Genomic DNA, 22,487 nt, shown 5'->3' on the forward strand with positions numbered 1-22,487 from the left:
CAAATGGAGCATTTCAAGTTATTTTTACTTCACTTTCTGGAGTGGACTAAATTTCTAGCTGGCTATTTCTCTTTCAGTGAGAGGTGATTCTGGGGATGTTAAAATCCTGTGTGAGAATCTGATGCTTCTGGGGGGTATCATATATCCAGACTTGATGTTGAGTAAAGCCCGTGCAATAATTTTGCTCTTACCTCTGAAGAATGGAGGCATGTGGGGCCAGTGAAAACAGAGGTACATGTGAACACCTTTGGGTAGGGATTGGGAGGGGTATGTGTGTGAATCCTCTGCCAGAAGCCCCTTGGGCAGGGTAGCACTTACAGGGAAGGGGTAAAGGAGAGGCACTCCTGTATTTGACACAGTCTCTTTGGCCCAGGTATAGGACCTATGGTCTGACTGGGGTAATCGGGAACAGCAGGTCCAGGAGGTGCACTGAGGTGAGGAAAGGAGTGGACTTCCCGTGGAGGCCATTGGGAATCCCTGGGCTGCTGCAACCACAGGCTGCTACAAACACAGTGTGTGTGGGAGTGCTCACCGGTGACCTTGGGGCTTCAGATGAAAACCTGTGTCTGAGGTCCCCCACGTAACACAGAGCAGACCGGCTGTAAGCAGAAATAGCCACCCATCTAGTGGCTCTCCTCAAGCACAGGTGACACATGCGCAGAGCTCATGTCCCTGAAGATTTCAGCTTTTCTTGCTCTGGCAAGTGTTGCCAGAGTGCAAAATGCAGAACTTGAGAGGCGAGAATTCAGGGTAGGACTAAAGGTGTGCACTGAAGCCAGTCCATCATCCCTAAGTGGTGAAGGGCTTGATGTGTTTCTCTCACCTGCTGTCTCAGCTGGTGTGCTCAGGTTTCTTGGACCTGCTCCCCATTTCACATTCAGCAAAACAGAACAAATTTCGCAACACAACATGTTCAGGGGAGGAGGGGAAAAAAAATCTGCTGGTCCTTCCTTTCTGAGATGTTTTGAGAGTCAAATTTTTATCAGAGGAAAAAAAAACCCAACCCAAAACTCAAAACAGGAAACTCTTATCAGCTTGCCAGGAAGCTCTATTGCTTTGTGGAAGTGTTACCCTACGGTCATTGCTACTTTCAGTAGCTGTTTGTGAGTAATTTATGGCTTTAAGATGGGCGTCAATCTTCCATGCAAGCAGGGGAGAGGCCCTAAAGCTGGAAGGAGTAGTGGTAGGAGTGGAGGGTGGAGGGGAAATACCAAGGAACAGGATTTGTATTATCTCACTACATATATTTACAACGATAAGATTTTCATTGTCTTCCATGGTAAATTATGATCCTGTTTTTGTTCTGTATTTGGATCAGGAAACAGAAAACCTATGTCTTCAAAAAATGCACAGGCTTAGTATTCAGTGACTGTTGTTCAGCAGAAGTAATCCAGGGATTTGGGATGATACGTAACTTGTTGGCAAAGGAATTTCTAAATTATTGTTTTACGGAATTCTGTGTGCCTGCATGCCAAATGTGTGCAGGTGTCTTTGTGTAAAATTACACATGTATATATATATGAATATACACAAAAGCTATTCAAACCTGTCACAGTGGGTTGTCTGTTTCTTTTTCATGTCCCAGTTTTGATGTGCCCATCTGCAGCGCAGAGATCTTGTTTGTGTCCAGAAGTAATTTCTTTAAAAACAGTGTTCCTCCAAAGTGTCTTTGGATTTAAAAATAAAGAAAATAGTGTTATGCAATGTAGTAAAATGTATCTGAAAACTCTGTGTGCACGTGCACTTTATGTATATAGATCAGGAGATTACATTTCAAATATGCCAGGTAGTTGTGTTGAACAGCACTGGCTCCTTGCCTAGTGTTTCTTTTTATTTTGCCTTTCTGTGCCCTGGTGTGTCTGTTCTAGTGCTTTGTGGATTGCTGTCACCCCTGTAGTCACCCAACATTATGGTGATCCTTTCAACAGAGCTATTTTTTGCCTTAACAGCTGTATTGGACAAGCACGACGCAAAGAAGGAAGTGCAATGCTGCTGCCAGGTTATCATGTTTGTCACATTGACTGCTGACTAAAGTGCTTGTTTATCTCCTAATTTGTGCTGGCAAATCTCTTTTGCTTAAAAATAAGAATTAAACTTTTGTCTGGAAAGCTGGATTTCTGGACCACTAAGAGAAAAGGTAATTTCTGAGCATGTAACCCATGACCAAATTCTTAAAGGCAGTTTGGCAGCAGGGCGATGCAGAGGAGCTGGGGTGATGTCCCAGTTGAGCTCACTGTGCACCGCCAGCAATGCAGAGCATGTTTCCATGGGCTCCTGGGCTCTGGCCTGGCATTTAGAAATATGTCATGGTGTGACCAGGCTTTGGGAATATGGGGACTGATGGGTTTTTTAGGGAGCAAATCATTTCTTGGCATGTCTTGGAGGTCCCCCTTGGCTGGAGGAGTCCCTGTGAAATCAGCATCAGAGAGATTAATCACCTCCATCCTTCCATCTCATCACAGACGAGTGTACTTGAAATCTGGTTGTGCTTATTGCCTCCTGGGGTGACATCCCTTTCTGAAAGAGATCTTTAAATATGAAGATCAACCTTTTTTCACCCTTCAGCTTTTAACTGATTGTTTTAAACCCAGAGCACTCTGTGCCAAAATGGTTCAGCACACCACTGTCCCACACTTCTGGGAATGAGGTTGCTCTACGATTACTTGAAGTCTTCGGCCAAGCATTGTTGATACACAGAGATACAGTGTAATGACTGCACTGGCTGTGAACCCTTTTTTTTTGTTTTAATTTGCACTTACCTTTCTAATAGAGCATTTGAAAACAGTTGTCTGAAACCCAGTAAACATTGGCCTTTTTTACCCATTGGACTACATTCAGTGTTTGCATTAGCACTTCATTAGGAAGTAAATAGCTATTTGCTGGGACTGTAAAAAATCACTCTTCCTCTCCTTGTACCTTATCTCATCTTCCTGGACAGAAGTCAAGAGCCTCTTTCCCCCTGCTCCTTCCCTCTTGGATATACAATTGAATTCAAGTGATCCAAGGGGTATGATATGCCAGGTATTTTGCACACTCATCTCTGGGGAGCTGATAACAGCAGCCTGCCTTTCTGGAAACAGCCTCTTGACTGCTCACTCTTGCTGGAGTCAGCAGTTCCTTGTGGGGCCAGGAGGTGCTCGCCACCCTTGCCCCTCCAGCCAAGGACTTTGGGGCAGGAGATGAGGTTGCACCTGATGCTTTGAGGTGCCTCAAGAATAAATGCTGTAAGCTCATTGACATGTTTGCTGGCAGAGTTGCAAGCCTCCAACCAGGGTGGTAGGGTTCTTGAAAGACATTTTCTTAGCTAGAGAGGGAAAAATGGGCTGTAAACAGGTCTGACCACCACTGGAGATGGTGGGTAGTCAGGTGAGAAAATAGTCTGAGCATCTTTCTCTCCCAGTGGGTCTCCCAGTGGCTAAGTGAGCCTGCCAGCCCTGTATTGTCCCAGTTTTGGCAGCCTTTCAATGTAAATCACAGTTCTGACATTCACGTCTGCAGTGAGAAGCTGGATAAGTAAATTCCCTTTTGGGAAAAGGGAAAGGGCTGCAGCCGGCGCGTGCCTCTTGGGCTGTAATGATGGCCCACAGCTCCCCGCAGGACTGCGCCAGCTTTTGTTCCCAACTGTCCTCCTGAAAGGAAGTGGTGAAAGGCCGCCAATCCGCCTTTATTTCTGTGAAATGGAGTGAAATGAGTGAGGTGACCCATCGGAAGCAGATCATTAGAAATATTCGTGACCTTAAGTGATCTCTGCAGGGCTGGGATAGAAGCAGGCGGAAAGGACAACGTGTCCTTGTTTGTCACGTTAGCAGTTTATCATCTGCTGCTCTGCAGGGCTTATTTCTCTCCCTTGTGAAGGAGGCATCCATGCTTCCTGCTGTGTGGAGTGTAGCCGCTACAAGATGGCTGGACAGGCGCTCCCCCATGGAGGTGCAACCTGGTTTCAACAAGCTCTACTTGCACCAGCCTGCCCTGGCTGCAGGGACATGGCACCTTGGCCAACTTTCAGCAGCTTTCCCATGTTTCCCAGTCCCACCTCTCAACCACTGGGACCCCCTTTGTGTCTTTGCCAGCTTCTATAGATGGCTATGCTGGGAAGTCACCTCTGCTGTGTTGTTGGGATCTTACATGGACCGTTTTTTTCCGGAGGGCTACAGAGCAAGGGATGTTGCTCTTGCCCATCTCAGAAGGTATTTGGAATGTTAGCATAAGCACTTTTCTTCCCCCCTCTCACAGGTTGGATGAAGAGCTGTACTTCCCCAAAGGCCTAGTGGGAGAGGAAGGACAAAGAGTGGCCTTGAGAAGAGGAATTTCTATGAACAACCACAAAGAAAACCCAAGACTGCTCCTTCCAGGTTCTCATGAGAGATGTGAAACTCTGACCTTGGGTCTGTACTGAAATGCTGCCAAGCCTGAGATGATGTTGTGCTTCTGGGGTTTGACTGAGCTGTGTAGAGGATAGAGGGGGAGGGAAAAGCTGTTCAAGCCTAAACTTTGCCACTTCATAGGCAGCATGTGATCTATTCTCTGTGCTCTTCTGTTGAAGCACTGTGCCTGAAGCTTGGCAGAGTCCTCCCTCCAGCATCACTTCTCTTTATAGATATGGGGATCATAGTTTTCAAGGCTGGGAAAGTATGGCAGGCAAAGTGTTGGAGCAATTCAATCAGCAGAACTTAAAGAAAAAGCATTGCTGCCAAACCTCACTGCCTCCTCATTAGTCACCATTCCTGTGAAGTATTTACAGGGGGAAAAAAATGAAGCCACCAAAAAAACCCAACGCCATGGAAACCGCATAGTTGCACAGACAGCTTTGAAACTGTGAGTGATCCATGGACTATGGTTTGTTTGCTGTGAGCCTGGATGTTTATGAGGCATTCAACCACTTGTGTTACATAGCATTACTATACTTGATGGCTAGAGCTGGTAAGGCAAAGTATACGTGTAGCTCTGTCGAGAGCTAATGCTGGTTACACCACATACTGCCTGCCTCAGGCTGAAACAGGTTTGAACTAGAGCTTAAAAACTAGGTCCCAATGTATCATCAGTACTTGACCCATACAGGTTTTTTGATTAAGGCTCCCCGTGAGACCTGGGGTTGACATTTACTGCTTGCATAACTCTAGTTCTGTAAAGATCTCTGTCTGTCCCTGTGCATGCAAGACACCTCTGGGCAGTAAAACTTCTTGCTTAATTGTTCTTCCAGTCACTGGATTATCTACTGCCCTCGAGCAGCCTCTAAAGCTCCAGACTAGCATTAAATGGCAACCACTAGATTACCTCCTTTCATTCTTTCCCCTTCCAAGGCTGCTCAATTTCAGAAGGAAGAGTCAGGCCCTGCAGAGCTCAGAAGGTAGAAGGGCTTTATGTGTGTTTTGCTATTGTATGGTGGTGACTGCTGGTGGGACCTGAAAATCTTGCCACCAGTTCTTTTTATAGTTTAGTTTGCAGGCTATAATTTCTTGGCAGAGAGGATGGCCATCAGTCTGTTTTTATCTCTCTGGCATGATGAGTCATCAAAAATGATTATATTAATTAGATAACTAATCTCCCTTGGTGGCAAATGGTGCAAGTTCCCCAGTTTGCCAAGGGTTTGTTCCATGCTAGGCTGGATTGATGGGTGCTAGTTAGTTGTTATGGATGGCTAAGCTGCTTATGATATTTCTGTGCGTGCAGAGAAATTAACTGGGCATACGAAGTAACTCTTTACTGAGGTATTGGATCCTTACATCCCAATTGGGAAGTAATTCTGCTTCTGAAGATTTAACATACCCTATTAGCTGCCAGCATGGACTCCAGCTATGCAGTTGCAGTACCACTGGAGATGCCTGTGCTGTGGGACATGCAAGCTTTCAAGGTGGCTGGATGCAGGTAATTCCCACTAGACTGTTTTGTAAATGGCTTAAATATGGTAGGCAGAGAAGCAGCAAGCTCTTCATTTTGATACCTTTCCACTGTCTTTAGGAAAAAAGCTGCTGAAACACTGCCTTGAAAACTAATGGTTGAAGGAGGTCAGAGAAGAGGCCAGAGTGCTTTCCCTGTGCTTCCTACTGGCCTCTGTGCTGCCATCACCTTATAAGGAGCTTCTCTGATCCTCATCTTGCTAATAAAAGTGTAGGGTGGTAGACTGAACGGTGGGTAAAAGCTATTTAGAGAGAGTTTTTACTTGGCATTTGCTTGCAGTGATCTTGCGTGGTGTAAGGAGAGGAATTCCACTAACACGCCCTTGGTTTGCGCAATGGCACAGGCAAGGAGGACAATATAATCCAAGGCCTATAAATATCTTCCATGTTCACATCTTCAGAAGACATTAATGGAGCCCTTGCTGACGGCTGTTTACATGACACGTAACTGGCTGGAGAAGAGCCCATTTCAAACCTAGCAACTTGTATAGTGTTTGACAGCAAAGGGATCAGTGGAATGGGCATGCCGTGGAGAACGTGTGCTGTACTCATCAGGGATTTCTCTCCCTTCAGGCAAGGAGGAATTGTTTAAAAGTCCTGCTTTAAATACTGGCTTCGTTACTCTATCTGCAGTGCCTGAAGGAGTTGGAAAGCTACACAGTGACTGAGTTGCCTGCACTAGTCTTGAACTTCATAGCACCTCAAGTTTCAAACCAAGCCTTGTATTCCCCCCCTCTTGGATAGACTGGCAAGAGGAGGGAAAGGCTCATAAGCACAAGGAAGGAAAGGGAAAGACCAAAAAATAAGAAATGCTATGTTATGAAAACTCCACAAAAATAACTTGGATGCTATAGCCAAGCTGCTCCTCTGCAGTAATTCAGTGCTGTTCTCCATGAGTGTTCCCACCCATCTGTCAAGCTTTGAAGGACTTAAGGACTTTCGAGCCTAGAAAGAGCTTAAATAGTCTACAATGTCCCTTGATTTTAACAAAGCCTAAATGTGGAGCCATAGCTTGTCCCTATAATAAGAGAGACATGAAATAAACAATAGCAGAGGTGGAAGCTATGAATGACACAAGAGGTGTAGCATGTTCTGAGGTGAATTCTGGAGAAGCTTCTCCACATTTCCAGCCAGGCTTGTAGGAACAGTGTCACTCTATGTATGGTTAAATGGCCCATAACTCTTGTTCCCCAAACAAAGGTTGCCTTCATATGGACAAAGCATTAAGGCATAATAAGGACAGCAAGTTAAAAGAACAGTTTCCAGATCTAAATCTGAATTTCATTGTTGTATGAAGTTTGTGTTGGAATTTAAGATGATGGAAAAACTGATTCTAACCTTTTCTGTTTGATTAAAAATCCCTCTGAACTCCAGCATACTGGCTAAATTCCAGCTCCCAGAATTAATTGCCTTTTGCTAAGTTACACACCTCCTGTGAAATCTTATTCAGGGAACTTAGTGTAATTACTATCCTTCCCTTCAAATAAATGGTTGTATAGCACTGTTGATCCAATCTGCCTGTCATGCTCCACAGTAGAGAGAATTTAATTTTCAAAAAAACTCATATATTAGCTCATATAGCATGGAGGTACAGACTTTTATTCTCTAGATCCTTCCCAGAAAGAGAGAAGACCAAACGAAGTTCCTACTTGGAGGGGGGGAAAAAAAAAGGTCTTTTTGTTCTTCTGGCCTTGTGGAAGTTCTTCTGTGTGAGGATGGGTAGGGAGGGACATGAGAGGATCAGAGAAGTGAGTGATAGTGGTATGTTCACATGACAAAATCCCCCACCCACAGACATGGGCAAATGAATAGATTCCTCTGTATAACCTCCTGGGGAAACCTTGTTCAGTAATTGAGAACTGCTCTTGGAAAAAGGAAGCACTGTTGGACACAGATAACGGCCTTTGGGAGTGTGGCTCTGTGAACTGGCAAGGACATACACCGGCTGTAGGGCTGTGTGCAGCGCCCCAGGTTCTGGTGGGCTTGGAAAAGCGTGTCCTTGTCACAGATGTGAGAAACAATGCAGGTGGCTGGGATTGCCCATAGAGTCATAACTGTGACGGGAAGAGGGAAAAAAAGAGGTGTATGCATAGGCAGCTGCTTTCTGGGAAGGGGATGGAGAAATAGACACCTTCTCACAGCCCTAGTGGAGAGACAGGATTCCATGTATTTTTGTATAGAGAACCTTAGGGCGCTTGAGGTTTGGCGTGGATTTTTCGGTGCTTGTTTTTGTGTGGTTTTTTTTTTTTGGTTTTTTTTGTTTTTTTTGTTTTTTTTTTGTGTGTTTTGATTTTCTGAAGAGCTTAGCGAAAGTAAAACGTGCTGGATGAATTTACCCGACTAAAGAGGACTATTCATAAACCGCCTCACTGGAATCACAGCCTCTCTAGTTGCTGTCCTGTTCCCTCTGTAACAGGGTTACTTCGCCTCCTGCCTTGTTGCTAAACCCCAGTGCAATCGTGTTAAGTAACTGCGTGTTTGTCAGTAAAACGCTTGTGTTGTTTTTTCCCCTCCAACATGAGTGGGGAAGCTGCACTGACAGTGCCAAGTGGTTTCCGAGCGAGTGTTGAAAGCAAACTCCCACGCTGCAGTGCCGCAGTGGTGCTTTGTGCACTTGACCTGTGCTGGCAGAGCTCTTCGTGCCACTGTCCTGCTGGCACTTCTGAGCGAATCCTGCTGAAACATCCTGGAGAGGCTGGCACAGGGATGAAGAGCAGGAACCTCTGCATGATGTGCAGAGCAGAGGCAGGAGCTGTGGCACGTGCTGGCACACCTTCACCAGTGTGTGGGGGTAACTGCTGCTACCAGCAACACAGAAAATCTGTTTCCTGTGTAACAGTGAGCCCTTTTTTGAGATTAGGGTAAAACACAACGGCAGTCAACGCACTGAAAACTCATCTACTGCATGTGCTTTAACAACAGGCTAGTGGTTTGGGTTCTGAACTCATATGCACAATCAGGGACAAAAGGCTTTGTGCCCTGAAAGCTGTTTGATTCCTCTTACAATATTTGGCCTATGTGAGCATCTTCCTATCCTGGAAGAAAGACTAACAGACCTCGCCTTCTCTCATGCCCTTTGAGAGCAACAGTAATCTTCTGCTTTTTAAGAAGCTGTTCAATTTCAGCGTGACATGATTGGCACAAGCATTGTGCTGTGGCCATCAGAAAGTCACGCCCAATAGAGATAAGGCTGATTCAGGGTGCTCTGTTCAGCCTCAACCTTGTGCCTCTACTGGAGTCAGAGGGATGCAAATTCCACACAAAGACCTGGACAGCATTTGCCGACGTGTGCACTGTAATGACAGTTAAACTGGAGGTTACTGGGTAGTCGAACTGGAGTGACATCGAGTTTGCTGACTTTTCCTTCAATTTCCATTTACTGCCTTTGCTCTCCACCCTACGATTTCCTCTCACCCCTCTCTCATCCTGTACAGCTGCTAAATGGAAACTCCGCCAACCACTACAGCTCACGCCCTCTTTCCAATCCTTCCCCAGTAATATCCTAACTTCTCTCACTGTCTTAGTGCCTCTCACTATCCCACTCTGGGGATAGCTATCATTGTAATGAACGTGTAAAGAAAGGGCAATGAAGACAGAAGTAAAATTAGAGCCAGCAAGATGTAAGATTAAGGTTTTTTGTGTCCTTTCCAGATCTTGATAAATCTGTAGCATTCTCATCTGTAAGTGGCAGGAAGAAACTCTTTCAATATATACCTTTTCTGCTGAAATTTGGCTGTTATCTCTCCCCTACATTGAACAAGGTGGACTGTGGATAAATTCCACTTGCTTTGGCACGTATGGAGATTGTGGTGTGATGCCAAAAGGGAAGGAAGATGTTGCAGTTGTCAACCAGGCACTCAGCAGTGCACACCCGTGTCCAGCTGGGCTGATCTGTGCATGTACATTTGGGAATGTGTTAAGGATAATTTCCTCATTCTGTTGCACATGGAAACAAGTTTTTTTCTTTTCAGCTGCATTTCCTTTTGCTATGTAAAGAAATAGACAGATCTGGCCTTTCTTTTTTAATAATGTTTTAGGACCAGGGTACAAAAAAGGTTAATGCATTAATTTTTAAGACAAGTGATAAATGTACTGCAATAAGCACATCCTACATACACAGAATATATTTCTCTATATAATATGAACACAAGAGATATAAAATAAGTTATACTTATCTTGGTATTTCATCACAGTAGGAGCTCAGCTTATATAAAGTGACAATAGGAATTGTAACAACACACTGCTCCAAAGCAACAACAAAAACCAGAAGAGTGTGCGCGCGTGTGTGTGTTTAGGAAATGAAATAGGAAATTGAGGGATTTCTGCTAAAATTGGGTCTTGAAAACAAAAATTTCATAGAGCATGAAAGAAGCAGGGAAGTTCTCATGGCTCAGGGTAGAGGTTCTGGAGGGGATCAAGTGTTACTGCGTGGTGAGGAGAATGTGTGAAGGCTGACATCTTGGCTAGATTTGTGGAGGCACAGGCAGCAGAGCAAGCTCTGCCCACTGCCCCTCTGTGTTCTCTGCTCTTGTGATGGCCCATCCACCTGACAGTGCGGGGTTTGTATCTTTACAGTAGGAATGGGGCCTGGTAGCTTTCAGTGTGCACAATGAGAGTAAACACGTCACTTCACAGGGATAACAGACACCACCGTTGTTCAAAGAGGAAACACTATCCACTGGTTGTGAAATGTTCAGTGAGCCTGGGAGCAGTGTTCCTCCCTTCCAACCCACCTGATCTCCACCCCTAGTGCCCCATCCCTGTTTCCCTTGGAGGTTGGTTCTCTTGGCCATGCCTGCAGAACAAATCTCCCCTGGGGATGGAATGGGAGGTAGTGACGATTGGGAACTCTGAGTGCCTGTCCCACAGTGAACAATGAGGAACTCCAGCTACCCAGTTTAGAGCTCTTTCAGATTTTATTTATATATTTTTCTTTAAGGACAGGGGAATGTTGGAAAATTTGCATCTAACAGTGAATCAAGGTTCTTAAAATTCTTAACTCTGGGGTTTAGTATCTAGTATTTTAGTGTGGGCTTACATTAATTAGGAAGCGCTCTTTAGTTTGGCCAATAGCTCAAAGACCTTGTGGTTTCTCTTCAAGATTTCAGTCTCCTGAAGTTTGCGCAACCCATTAAAAGGCAGCAGGTGCAGCCAAAGCTCAGGAGTGATACTGGCATGTAGCAGATTTCTATTAGTGCCTATTCCACTCTCATAAAATGCAGCCCACTTCAGGTTTTCTTCTACTCCTGCTTAAGAGAGTCTCCTACTCGCAATGTCCTTTCTTTACCTTCATATTTACAGACTACACATTAGAAAGCAGGGACAGTACACTGGAAGAGTTAATTGCATATTATCATGAAGGATTGGACTTTTTTGTTCTGCTTTAGATTTTGTTCTTCATACAGCAAAGTAGGTATAAATCCAAACGTGATCTCACATCTAAAGGTATAATTTAAGTAAACATGTTTTTCTAGATCTTTTTTTCCCCCTTCCCTTTCCCTCTCCCCTGTAACATTGCTTTCACTCTGTTATTTTCCTTTTGGATGGAGGGAGGAGATGGGAAGGGAGCTCATTTGGCAGCTCATGACCCTCCAACTTGACTTTAATGAGATGATTCGCCAAGGCAAACTCCTCATCATCCAGCATGCCATCTTTGTCGATGTCAGCCAGTTTCCATATCTTGCCCAGCACCGTGTTGGGCAGCTTAGACCTTACCATCTCCTTCTTTGCATTGGCACCAGTTATTTTACCATCGACAGGTGAGAGTGTGTAGAAGATCTCGTCATACATGGGCTTGTCCCTGGCCACCACCCACTCGGCATCGTCAATGCCTTCACCGGCGCCTTCGCCGTAGCCATGGCCGAAGGGACCGTGCAAGGTGCCCTCAAAGGCTCCTCCCTTCACCATCTGGGTTGGCCGCTGTGACTCCTCCTGGCGTACGAGCACCATGAGCTGGGCGATGTCGTTGGCCAGCATGTCTTCCACGGTCTCCAGCAGCTTGCTCTTCAGAGGCTGGAACTTGCTAAAATCCTGGGCTTGCAACTGATCCTTAAAATAGGACAACATAGCAAGAGATGAGCGACATGGCTGTGCACTGTGGAGTAATGGCGTAGAGTGGGATGCCTGCCTGCTGCTTGGCTCAAAAAAAGTGCTATTGCAGAGGAGTGGGGAGCTTGGCATTCCCTCTCTGACAGCCCCGTTCCTCAGCATGCGATGGGGTCTCCCTGACTGGCCTTGCTCTTACTTACATCCTTTTTTAAGTCCTACTGAAAATGACCTTCTCTTCTTACAAAGGGGGGCTGATGTGATACAGAGAGGGGAAGCAGTTTGCTCAAAAGCCCAAATGATGGACATATGCAAATAAGACTCCTCCTTTCCACGCCACACAGAAACAACCTCCTTGAAGACCAAATTGTTGAAGGCAAACTGGTTGCGCAGCTCTTGCTACATCCTCCAGCCAGTGTTCTGCACTCCTTCCCACTTCTGCACCCTGGGAAGGAGATGCCACTCTGGAAAAAGGCTATTATACTCATCATCATACAGTGCATCTTTCAGATGTCACAAAGACAGTAGCATGTCTGTAAGAGATGAGCACATCTTTACATGACTCAGATTCTGTAATTTTCACAGCTAAGCAAATGTGCTTTGAGTAGGGCCTTCAGAGAACTCTCTTCTAACTGCAAAATGACCTACAGCTTTATCCTTCACCCTCTACTCATTTAATCCACATTATTCGCTTCTAATGGATCGGTACAGTATTTATACGCTTAAGCCCACATTTTAACAAGCAGTGAATGATATCTCCTGTTGGATACACTCCATAGATCCCATTCCCAACAATTTATGAAAAATATACTTTAAAAAAGACAAAAAAGGCAAATGCTGTGTTTTTCATAGGTAACTAGTAGCAACCTCGACAGCTGGCAACTCAGAACAGGTTTCTGCTTGGACTGAAGCCACGCAGCAATGCAGCACTGTTCAGCATTGTTTGAATATACAATACAAGGCTCTAATCCAAGGTCCTTTGAAGTTTCTGACTTGCATGAACACTGGGTCAGGTCTCAGGTCTGCAGAACAGAAAGCCTGCCTCTCTGTTTAAAATAGAAAAGGGGCTTTAAGTTTTCACACCTTCATTTCTCTCTTTCTAGAAACAAAGCGTGAAGTAGAATACAAAAAAAAGTATAGTTCTTGGCGAGAGGGGTATATGTAGGCTTTTCAGGGCACAGCTTTCCTTTTAACATAAATTAACAGTATTCTTTGGCCTGAAAATTCTTCAAATTGACCTGGAATTAAAGAAAAATAGAAGAAACCATTTGCTGTAAAGTGCTATACAGGCAAAAATTTGAGAAATGAAGGCAGCTGCAGCTTCACATGAGCTCTGTGTGTGAGAAGTGCTCATGCCCAAATACAGCCTACACATATTTCAAAGCCCATTTCAACATTACAGCAGGCCTTTCCTTACAGGTGGCAACAATCAGCGTCTACGTGGCTCTGTTGTATTCCCTGTGGTTACTCTAATGCTTTTTCCTTGGATGTTTGGCCAAGATGCCCCTGCTTACCTGCATCTTTTTCAGATTAGGGAAGTCTCCTGGTGAGATCTGATGCTCCCGTTCAATTCGGGCATAAATATCTCCCAAGTTGTTAACAAGCTCTTTCTTTTTATTGTCTTTCCCAAACATTGAGGGCATTTCCTTCTTCAGGGAACTGATGATGTAGGCATGGACCTGAAGGGAGTTAAATTATATGGAATGAAGACAAGTGTAAAACAGCATATCAGAAAAATTCTTCTCAGCAGAGTATCTGTGCCCAGGACTCAAGTCCATCTTGTCCCACCCTGAAGAGCAAGCTCACCTCCTCAGCTTGCCTGTGCCTATGGATTGTTGCTCCAATGCTAAGTGCTGCTCAGCTGTGCACTCTGGCTGTGCTGAGACAAGGTGCAAACGCTGTGAGTCCTGGGCATACAGACAGTAACATTCAAATGCACTTCCTGGAAGAAGTGGTGGTGCGTGGTGGTGCTTTAATTTTTCGTCTTCCACTGGGCAGGGCCTTCCAGGGAATAGTTCCTTTCCAGTCCAAACCAAACATACAGGTTTTGGAGCTCTCTAGACTTTGTTTAATGTTTTAGTATGAATACCAGTCCCTAACTTATAAAACATTGTTTTGTTTTTTTTTTGAATGGTGAATCAATCATTTCCTCTTAGAAATGAAGACCCTTGAACAGAAAGCTTTATAGGGATCTTTTGATATCTTTTCTCAATTGGTGTAGGGCTCTTCCCTGTATTTTTAGGGGCTTCATTCTGCTCATTTCAAATTTTCAGACATACTGCAGGATTATTTATCATTTGTGTGAGTCTCTACCTCCTGCATCCATCTAAGCCAGGCATCTCTCTTGGGTAAGAAAGTTTAAAGCAAAAGACCCAGAGCTTAACAATTCCCTTGGTGTATGATTCTGATATACTGAATTGGTTCTAATTCTCAGGTTGTTACCACAGAGCAACTCTTTCTAGATCCCTTCCAGTGCTACCTGCTTTGATTTGTGGTCACCTTCCTTGCTCTGGCCTGCCATGATTGATGCACCAAGCAACGGAGGTGCTTTCTTCCTTGAAGTGCACAGGGCTAATATGCTGGACCCAAGTCAAATGGGATGGAAAAAGAGTAGGATCCACCAGCTCTGCAGGCTGAACTGGCCAAAACCACTTCCCCATAGCCTGCGTGCTCCAGACAGCCCAAATTGAGTGCTTGGGGGTTCCATGCCAACACCCACCTTGGCCAGCCGTGCTCGCTTGATGAGATCATTCAGCTTCCGCAGGGCTGCATTGCGGGGCAGGCTCTGGATGTCCCTAAACAGGTCCTGCTCCTCTGCCTCAAACAACTTGCGGTTGTCAGGGATGAGCAATGGATGGGACCAGAAGGAGCCAATGTAGACCCTGATGACCTCGGGAGTGTTGACGATCTTTCCCAGGGACCACATGAGGGCACCGTACACCCGCATCAGCTGCTGAGTCTCTATCTGGTCGGCCTTGTTGAGAACAACTCTCATCTTGTCCTCATGGTTCTTTAGGGCCTTGATGACCTCAGAGAATTCATCAGAGATGTCCAGCTTGTGCGCATCAAAAAGGAGAATGATGCGGTCAACCCGCTCTGCAAACCACTCCAGTACAGCAGCGAAGTCGTAACCTGCAAGGGGTGGAGGAAGAGAAGAGATGCAACATACACGGGACTAGAGAAGCCTACTTGCTGTACCTGAATTATACCTGTGCCTAACAGAGGGTAAGCTTGAAGAGGAAGTTTTCCCAGTAGACCAGCTTGATAACAGGAACACGAAACATTGTTTCCTGTCCCAAAGAAGGTGGAGATGAGGCCCTGTCCTTCACACTGAAACACTCATGAAGCGCACAGCTAAGGGTAGCTCTCATCTTTTAAGAGATCACCTGAAGAAGTCTTGAACTTGTGCTCCAGATCTTTCATTCAAATGCATATCATGAGGCAACTGCTACATCAAAGAGCTATTGCAGAAGTCTTCTATGTGGCAACAAGAAAGGTCTGCTTTGTGTGTGACTGGCCACCAGCATGGCCTACGAGGGCTGTAGAAAGCTGGATAATTGCAATACTTGCACCCAGACTGGTTTGAGATGCGTATCTCTACCACTGAATAATTCTCAGCTCTTGTCTAGTTGTGTGAGACTAACGTTGTTGCATCCAATTCAAAACCCGGGATGCAAATAACCTGCCTTACCAGAATAATCATCCTGTCATACCTGCTGCATGTGCACAAACCCAAATGATTTGTGTTCACTTAGCAAAGTGCTTGAAGCTTAGCAGAACATGAGAGGTGGACTAAAGACAGGAACAGTGGGTTCAAATTTCACATGCCTCAAGACTAAGGATAATGGATGTACAGTGTCCATTCTCTAGGCAATAGAGGGCATGATAAATAGAGTGTGTGGAGATGTGTCCTTAAAACAGTAGTAATGACAGCAACCAAACGACCTTCTTTCCTAGTTCTGTGGTGTTTTTTTCACCTTCTTTAAAGCCTCGGTGAGAGACTGGCTCATTCTCTCCCTCTGCTCTGTCAGGCTCTCCTATGCTGTGCAACATTTGGGGTTATCTCTGTTGCCAGAGTGCTGCACTCTGTTAAGGAAAATCAGGACAGAGCAAATGCTACTTGCATTTGAATCCTTTAAAATAACTATTTTAATCTTGGCTTTCATGAATAAATGTATGATAATTAGTTCAGTGCTTTTTCCTCCCCCTACCCTTTCTTTTTCCTTCATTTTTCTTTCTGTCCCCTCCAAAACCTAGAGGGCAACCAGCGCATCCCAGTCATTAGATTGGAACTACAGAAGGGAGGACAGCTGAGCTCTGATCTTGCTTTTTGCCACTGGCCTTTTCTCCCTTCTGACTAAGCAAACTGAGGTGCAATCCTGGCTGCCAAGTCAAGAGTAAAGCCTGTGTGAACTTTCTCTTTGGCTGATATTAACTTTTGCCACTGAGAACAAATGCAAAGATTATTTCTGGCAGTGTTCTGCTTTGGTCAATTACTGTTTGTTCCTTACAAGAAAAGGGTAGTGGGGTGTGGGTGTGTGCCCTGCTGTCTTCCAGAGGATCTACAGAAATCATAGATGGAAGAGATAGATGTTTGTCCCACCAGTGTCCTCTGCTCATTTAAGACACCAGTGCCTTCTCTAGCAGCAGTAAGCAGTGCTGGGCCCTGGCTCTTTGCTCAGTTACGTTTGATGCTGAGAGCTTCAGAGGATTCAAAATTAGCATTACCTTTGACAAAGACCTGCTGAGCATTCAATATATTATATTGATAGCTCTGTATCTTGTCCAGTCCACGTGTCTGACCTCAATAACAGTCACGAGTCAGACTCTTAAACTGAAATAAACTTGGTCCTGTTTGCTTTCAGATATTAACAGCCTTTTTTAACACTTGGGTTAACCTCAGCTTTTTAACCTTAGGTGTTCTTGCTGTAGGGAGCTGACCTCCACCTCACCATTTGCATATCTGCTGCAAAGCTAAGCGTGCTGACTCCTTCCCAACCTGTGCTAGGAGGGACTGGCAGCAGGATGAAGATGCCTCATTTCACTTGGATGGGGTTCAGACTGTAAGCTGTCCCTCTGCAAGCAGATCAATGAATTTGCAAACAAGGACCTCCCACGCCCCCTCAAACTTTGCTAAACACACACTTAATGCTCAGGTCTGCTGGGGCTGTACTGGAAGTCATCTGGCATGGCAAGACAGTTTATTCCTCATACACAGAGCAACACAGCTTGCTTTTTTATCATGAAAGCAATGAGTCAGGGTGACTTTGTTTGGAGATGTTTCTGCATATAATCTTGTCAAATCTCACTGACTGGGATGTTTTCTTGTCAAACTGGCACACGTTTGAATTGTACCTCGGCTACTTTCTTGGGAGAACCAAGAGGGGAAAGAGAATCATGCTCTCTAGGATACCTTGGAATGCTAGTGATGTCCTGTCAGATCACGTAAATGTTTTCCCTCTGACAGTAGAGGAACAGTCTCTATTAGGCTCACTTAGGGGCTGGGATGAGGCAGGGAAACTGTCTGCAACTGACATTCAGCCCACCTTTTAGTGATTCAGTAAAAGTGGGAACTCATTATTTAAAAGAAGAGGAGGCTGTAGAAAGAGTGGTACGGTAGTTTTGGTATTAACTGAGGACTTGGGAGATTGATCTTAGCCCTTTGATCTGCCGGGTCTCAAGGTTTTTCCAAAAGTAGCTTTAGGTATTTAGCTCTGATGATTTTTATCTTGTATCAAGCCTGCATCCACAGTAACACTTAGAAGGTATCTATTCTGTGAGCCTCTCTTTCCTATTAACAAAAAAAAAATATTTTTCTATGCAGCAAGAAAAGGAAATTAATATCTGCTCAGACCTTTTGTGTATTCCCAGATGCTACAGTAACATAAAGTGAGTCTTGAATGTCCCTGTGGACTTCATTAAATGTCTAGATTGATTAGCAGACTTACTTTCTGAGCTTCTTTCCTTGTTCAGAAATATTCTCCCGACAGCTGTCCTGCATATCTCCATTAATGAGAGAACAAAGCCCTGGGGAGTAACACTTGGTGATGTTTCAGAGCAGTCAACAGCATGGACTCATCTGCATCCCATGCTGGGACAAAAGCCCAGCCCACACACTCCCCTTGTATGTCCCACTTGCCTTGGCACTCAGGGAACGAGTGAGACTGCTTTCCTGTTGGTGCCCAGCAGAGTAAGAAACGTGTCTTTGCGTGCACTTCTAATAATCACAGCTGCATTCTCCTGTATGGAGGTACTTGGCAGGAAAACCAAAGTGTAAGTGTATGTATTTTGTTCTTAAGCAACAGAACACTTCAGAGGAAAAGACAGGAAAATTATCATGAGTGTTGTATTGTTCCTTAACATGTAGCATGACGTGTGGAAAGGGCAGGTGGGACAAGACCTTTGTTTACAAGTACCTACTTGGAGTCACTGACTGGTGGTGTTTTCTCACACAGACAAGTGCCTAGAGAATTGCTACATACATGATACAACAGCAAGGTTGATTCTTTAGTTTTGCTTTCAGTGTATAAAAAGTGTAGATTATTACTAAAGCATTTGGGTAGCAGAGTGACAATGTAAAATTCTAAGGGCAAGCTGGAGGTGCTCAACACCTGAAAACACAGGAGGCTCATTCTGTAACTAAATCTAAGCATTATATCCTCGCTTTAGTTTACTCCCCCTGCCCCTTTTTGATTTCACAGATGCACAGAGCCTGACTCTTCCTTCTGGCAGTTTATTAGTGTGTTTATCAGTTTATGAGCTGATCTTCATCTACAGTCAAATTAGGAGTTTTCATAGTGTCCCTTGCTCATTCCACTGCAAATGCGTTATGTCTCTTTACGCCTCTCTCAGTGTTGTAGGGTGTTGCTAAGGCCTCTCACAAAAGCAGCGAGTTACTATCTCTGACTTGGCAGTGTTTCAGTGATGGGTGAAGCTGTCCACACACACAGCACAGTTTAATTGTGAAGTTACAGGGCATTTGGGAAGCCATCTGCTTGCCAAAGCTGCATAAATGCAAAACTATTATTACGGGGATGTGTCAGATAGAACTGTTAAGGGAAGAATTTTCTGTTCAGTAATTCCTGTCTGTTTGTTGTACTCACATTCCTGTTGAAAAATACGATGCATACTTAAACATTCCCTAACATCACTGATGCAGCTGCTTTCACAACCTCCAAACAAGGTGAACACGAATAGAAAATTAATCCCAACCATACAGTACTAGGAGGACAAGATGAACACGATAACAGATTTATTTCCATCAGACTTTTTTTCATGGGACAGGTTTCCTTCTGACAGCATGAAAAGGACTCAACAGATTTAACACAAAGCTGACGAGTCAGCAGGACTGCCAGTGAGTTCAGCCTACAGAAAAAATGATCTTGCAGACACCCTGCCACCCAGACTCCATAAGGCAGGCTGGCTTACTGAATTCGTGCACCACTGGAATACCTGACAGCACGCATTTCACCAAGATCTGATAGGATTATGCAATTATACTTCTGTCAAGTCAGACCCTGGCATGATACAGTCTTTATGCTGACTGTGGGAAGATGGATGATACCTGACCTAGCACAAAATCTGCCTGGCTGTAACATTTTAAAGCCAATTTAAACCACCACCGAGTGGGCATGCATTGGTTCAGCATTTCTCACCATGTAGCTACACTGCTTATTGGTTTAGGTTTGTTTTGTTTGTTTGTGCTGGTTTTTTGTCTGGTAGCATGCACACTATTGCTTTTCCTGTTTTGTGAAACCATGGCCACAGACTCTGTGGTAGTGGAGTTCAGGTGGGATCACATGGGAACAGCAAGATCAAGAAATGCTGAAAAACACAAAGCTGCTGCTTTGCACCAGATATCTCACAGCTTGCTGTCACTCCTGCTGTAAATTGTGCTGTTGCTTTTAGCAATTCACCTCTTTCCTGCTAATTTGAGTCACTGGGAGCTTCCTTTTCATCTTTCTAAAGCTGATATTATCCAGGGATTGAAGATTTACCAGACTGTGCCACTCTATAGGGCAGAGTTTTATAGCTGTGTCCCTATCTGTCAACTGACAGACTGGCTCTGTGCATCTGAGGACAACATCAGAAGATGGGATAGTTGACACAGTAAACACTGACTATCCTCGAGAGGGAACAGCTCTTCAGAGATGAAATGAATGCTGATTCCAGGGAACTAATGTCTTGATTTGAATTTTTATAATTGAATAAGAGGGTTTTGAGGCTTAGTCTAACTGCTCACAGTGATGGCCTGCCTGAAAGCCCTTCCAAGTCCAGGGAAGAGGACTTATGTCATGGCAAAACATGCGGGCAGCCCACAGTGGCGGGGGAGAACGTGCCAGGAGGGGCAGGTGTTACCCAAATGTGACAGATGGCTGTAAGCAAAGGAGAAGGAAGGTCACACGATGGTCAGAAGAAGAAAAGGAGGGGAGCGGGGGAGGGGGAAGTGACATATCCTTTGAGGACACATGAAGTGAGTGGGAAGCTGGGTGGATGGCTCTTGTGAGACCCAAAGAGGGATGGTGTCATGGAGAGAGAAGGGTGCTGGGACTGGGTGGAACAACAGTGATTTGAGCAAATTTCTCTGACAGTGAGGAGCTGGTAGTGCCAGCAAGGAGAGGACAGAAGGGATGATGAAAAGCAAAGGATGGGTATTGGATACACCTCGCTGCAGCTCATCCCAAAACATCTTTGTAAAAAGCTGCCATACTCCTCTCTGGCGGTGGCCGCCTTCCAAGGGAATATAAAGAGATTCCTCTAATGTATATCTGTGGGTGTGTTGCGAAGTAGACAGAAGTCCTTTGGGATGAAAAGATTTCTTTGAACATTACATGTCATAATTTCAGAGCAGGCCTCGGCTTGTTGATCACCTCTGCCTTTACTTATACTCAAAGAAATAATCTGTCCCAGAGCTGCTGATTCAGAGCACTGGGAGCTACATCATCTAGCCAGTGCTCTGCATTTCTTCCTCCTCTGTACCAAGAACTAGTGGAAACATTAAATACGTTTTGGAGACTTTAGGGTTTCCAAAGCAAAGGCAAAAGGACTCAAAGCACAGCAGATCTGTCTATGCTCTCAGCCAGGAACAATGCTAACATTTACATTAACCAGTACCTGGAGTGGCAGACTGTGTGGCCTTTTGCTTTCATGTTGTTTACTGCAACAGCTTCAGGGTTGGGAAGAGACTGGGAGCCTGACAAGCCTCTTGCTTTATGTCAGTGGAAACTGAACCAATCCTCAGTAAGCATATTCAAATCAGGTGAAGTAAAACTGATGAGAGTGTTGTTCAGAGCTAAGTTTCCTTATAACAGCCTGTTTAGCTTCTATGTACACACAGCAGAAGTTGTCCCCTCTACAAGTTTACAGCTTTGCCATTTGTGACAGATGGATTGAGCGTCTCCTGGTATTTGAGCCAATTCTGAAGACAGTTCCTAGCCAGATTTTGAGACCTCAGAAGGCATTTGAATATAGGCCACATATTCCAGAGAGGTCAGTGCAGAGCAGCATTAATGTGTATAGCTGGGATTCCAAGGAATTTTTTTTACTATAGCTTTCAAACACAAACTGAATTCTCCCAGTACACACATTTTAATTTTGGGTGAAATCATGTTTGAAAACAAGGCCTGAAATGGCCACCAGGAACTGACAGCTACCAGTGACCAGGAAACACATTCCTTCTCCATTGTTACTTGGGAAGCTGAAAGAATTCATGACGGGCATAAATAATGCAAATTGATGAGATGCTGATGGGCATGACTATCTTTCCTTGCTGAAATAGATACTTGGGATATTTCTGGAGTGCACAGTGGACAACGCACAGACAAGCTGAACAGCTGTTCTAAAAATTAGTCTTGTTTAGTAACACAAATTAAGTATTTGCTGTATGTTAGTAAGAATTTAAAACACCCCAACAAAACAGCACAGCCCTTTCTATCTTTGCAGCCATTTAATCTGCTGTTTTGTGTTACTTTTTTTTCTTCCAGTTCTGGAACTGCACCTCCAACTGAAATCATGGAGATGGACCCTCTCCCCAGACAAAATAATGGTTTTCTCAAAACCCAAAAATAATCTTGACTTTTTTTTTTAATCTTGCTTTCAGATCAGAAGAGTTAGGCTCATGGCTTCATGTATTTCTACAAATAAAAATTATGAAAAGTGTAGATTTTCTGCTCATTTTTATGCTGCTCTTAAGAGGAAGTGCAGAACTGTGTGGCTATAGGAGCTGAGCCTTCCAGTGGAACAGTATGTGTTAGTGAGACTGTGATAAAATCAGGCAAGTTGGAAGAGCAGCTACTGCACTGCAGTAATAGAGGTGAACTGGGAAGTCAAAACTAACCAGTGCACTTTTACCCTCCCAGGCAGAATGAAATACAAAATATAAGCAAACATCACTGGTGGGGAGCAGTATAGCAAATATTTGAAATACTTCCCTTTTAGAGGCTATCAGGGTGGATGCCTTAGTTGTGTATCACCCTGTTGCTAGCACATGTGATGAAACTCTTTGGAAAAAATATTTTCTTGTTGCCAATGTACCCTAAACAGCAT

The 22,487-nt window shown here is 44.5% G+C and overlaps 1 protein-coding gene across 1 annotated transcript in view; it reads right to left on the reverse strand.

The window, feature by feature from the left end:
• Positions 1 to 9,906: 9,906 nt before the first annotated feature.
• The window catches only part of EHD3 (EH domain containing 3), a 30,459-nt gene continuing 17,878 nt past the window's right edge, over positions 9,907 to 22,487 (reverse strand). Inside the window, exons 4-6 of the mRNA XM_027696555.1 lie at positions 14,662 to 15,074; positions 13,457 to 13,621; positions 9,907 to 11,945 (exon numbers count right to left, since the gene is read on the reverse strand). Coding sequence (XP_027552356.1) covers positions 11,418 to 11,945; positions 13,457 to 13,621; positions 14,662 to 15,074 — 1,106 coding nt within the window. The 3' untranslated portion in view covers positions 9,907 to 11,417. The remainder of the gene's footprint in view (positions 11,946 to 13,456; positions 13,622 to 14,661; positions 15,075 to 22,487) is intronic.

This window comes from Neopelma chrysocephalum, unplaced genomic scaffold (genome assembly GCF_003984885.1).
Source record: "Neopelma chrysocephalum unplaced genomic scaffold, ASM398488v2 Primary Assembly neopelma1_108, whole genome shotgun sequence".
Classification (NCBI taxonomy): domain Eukaryota; kingdom Metazoa; phylum Chordata; class Aves; order Passeriformes; family Pipridae; genus Neopelma; species Neopelma chrysocephalum.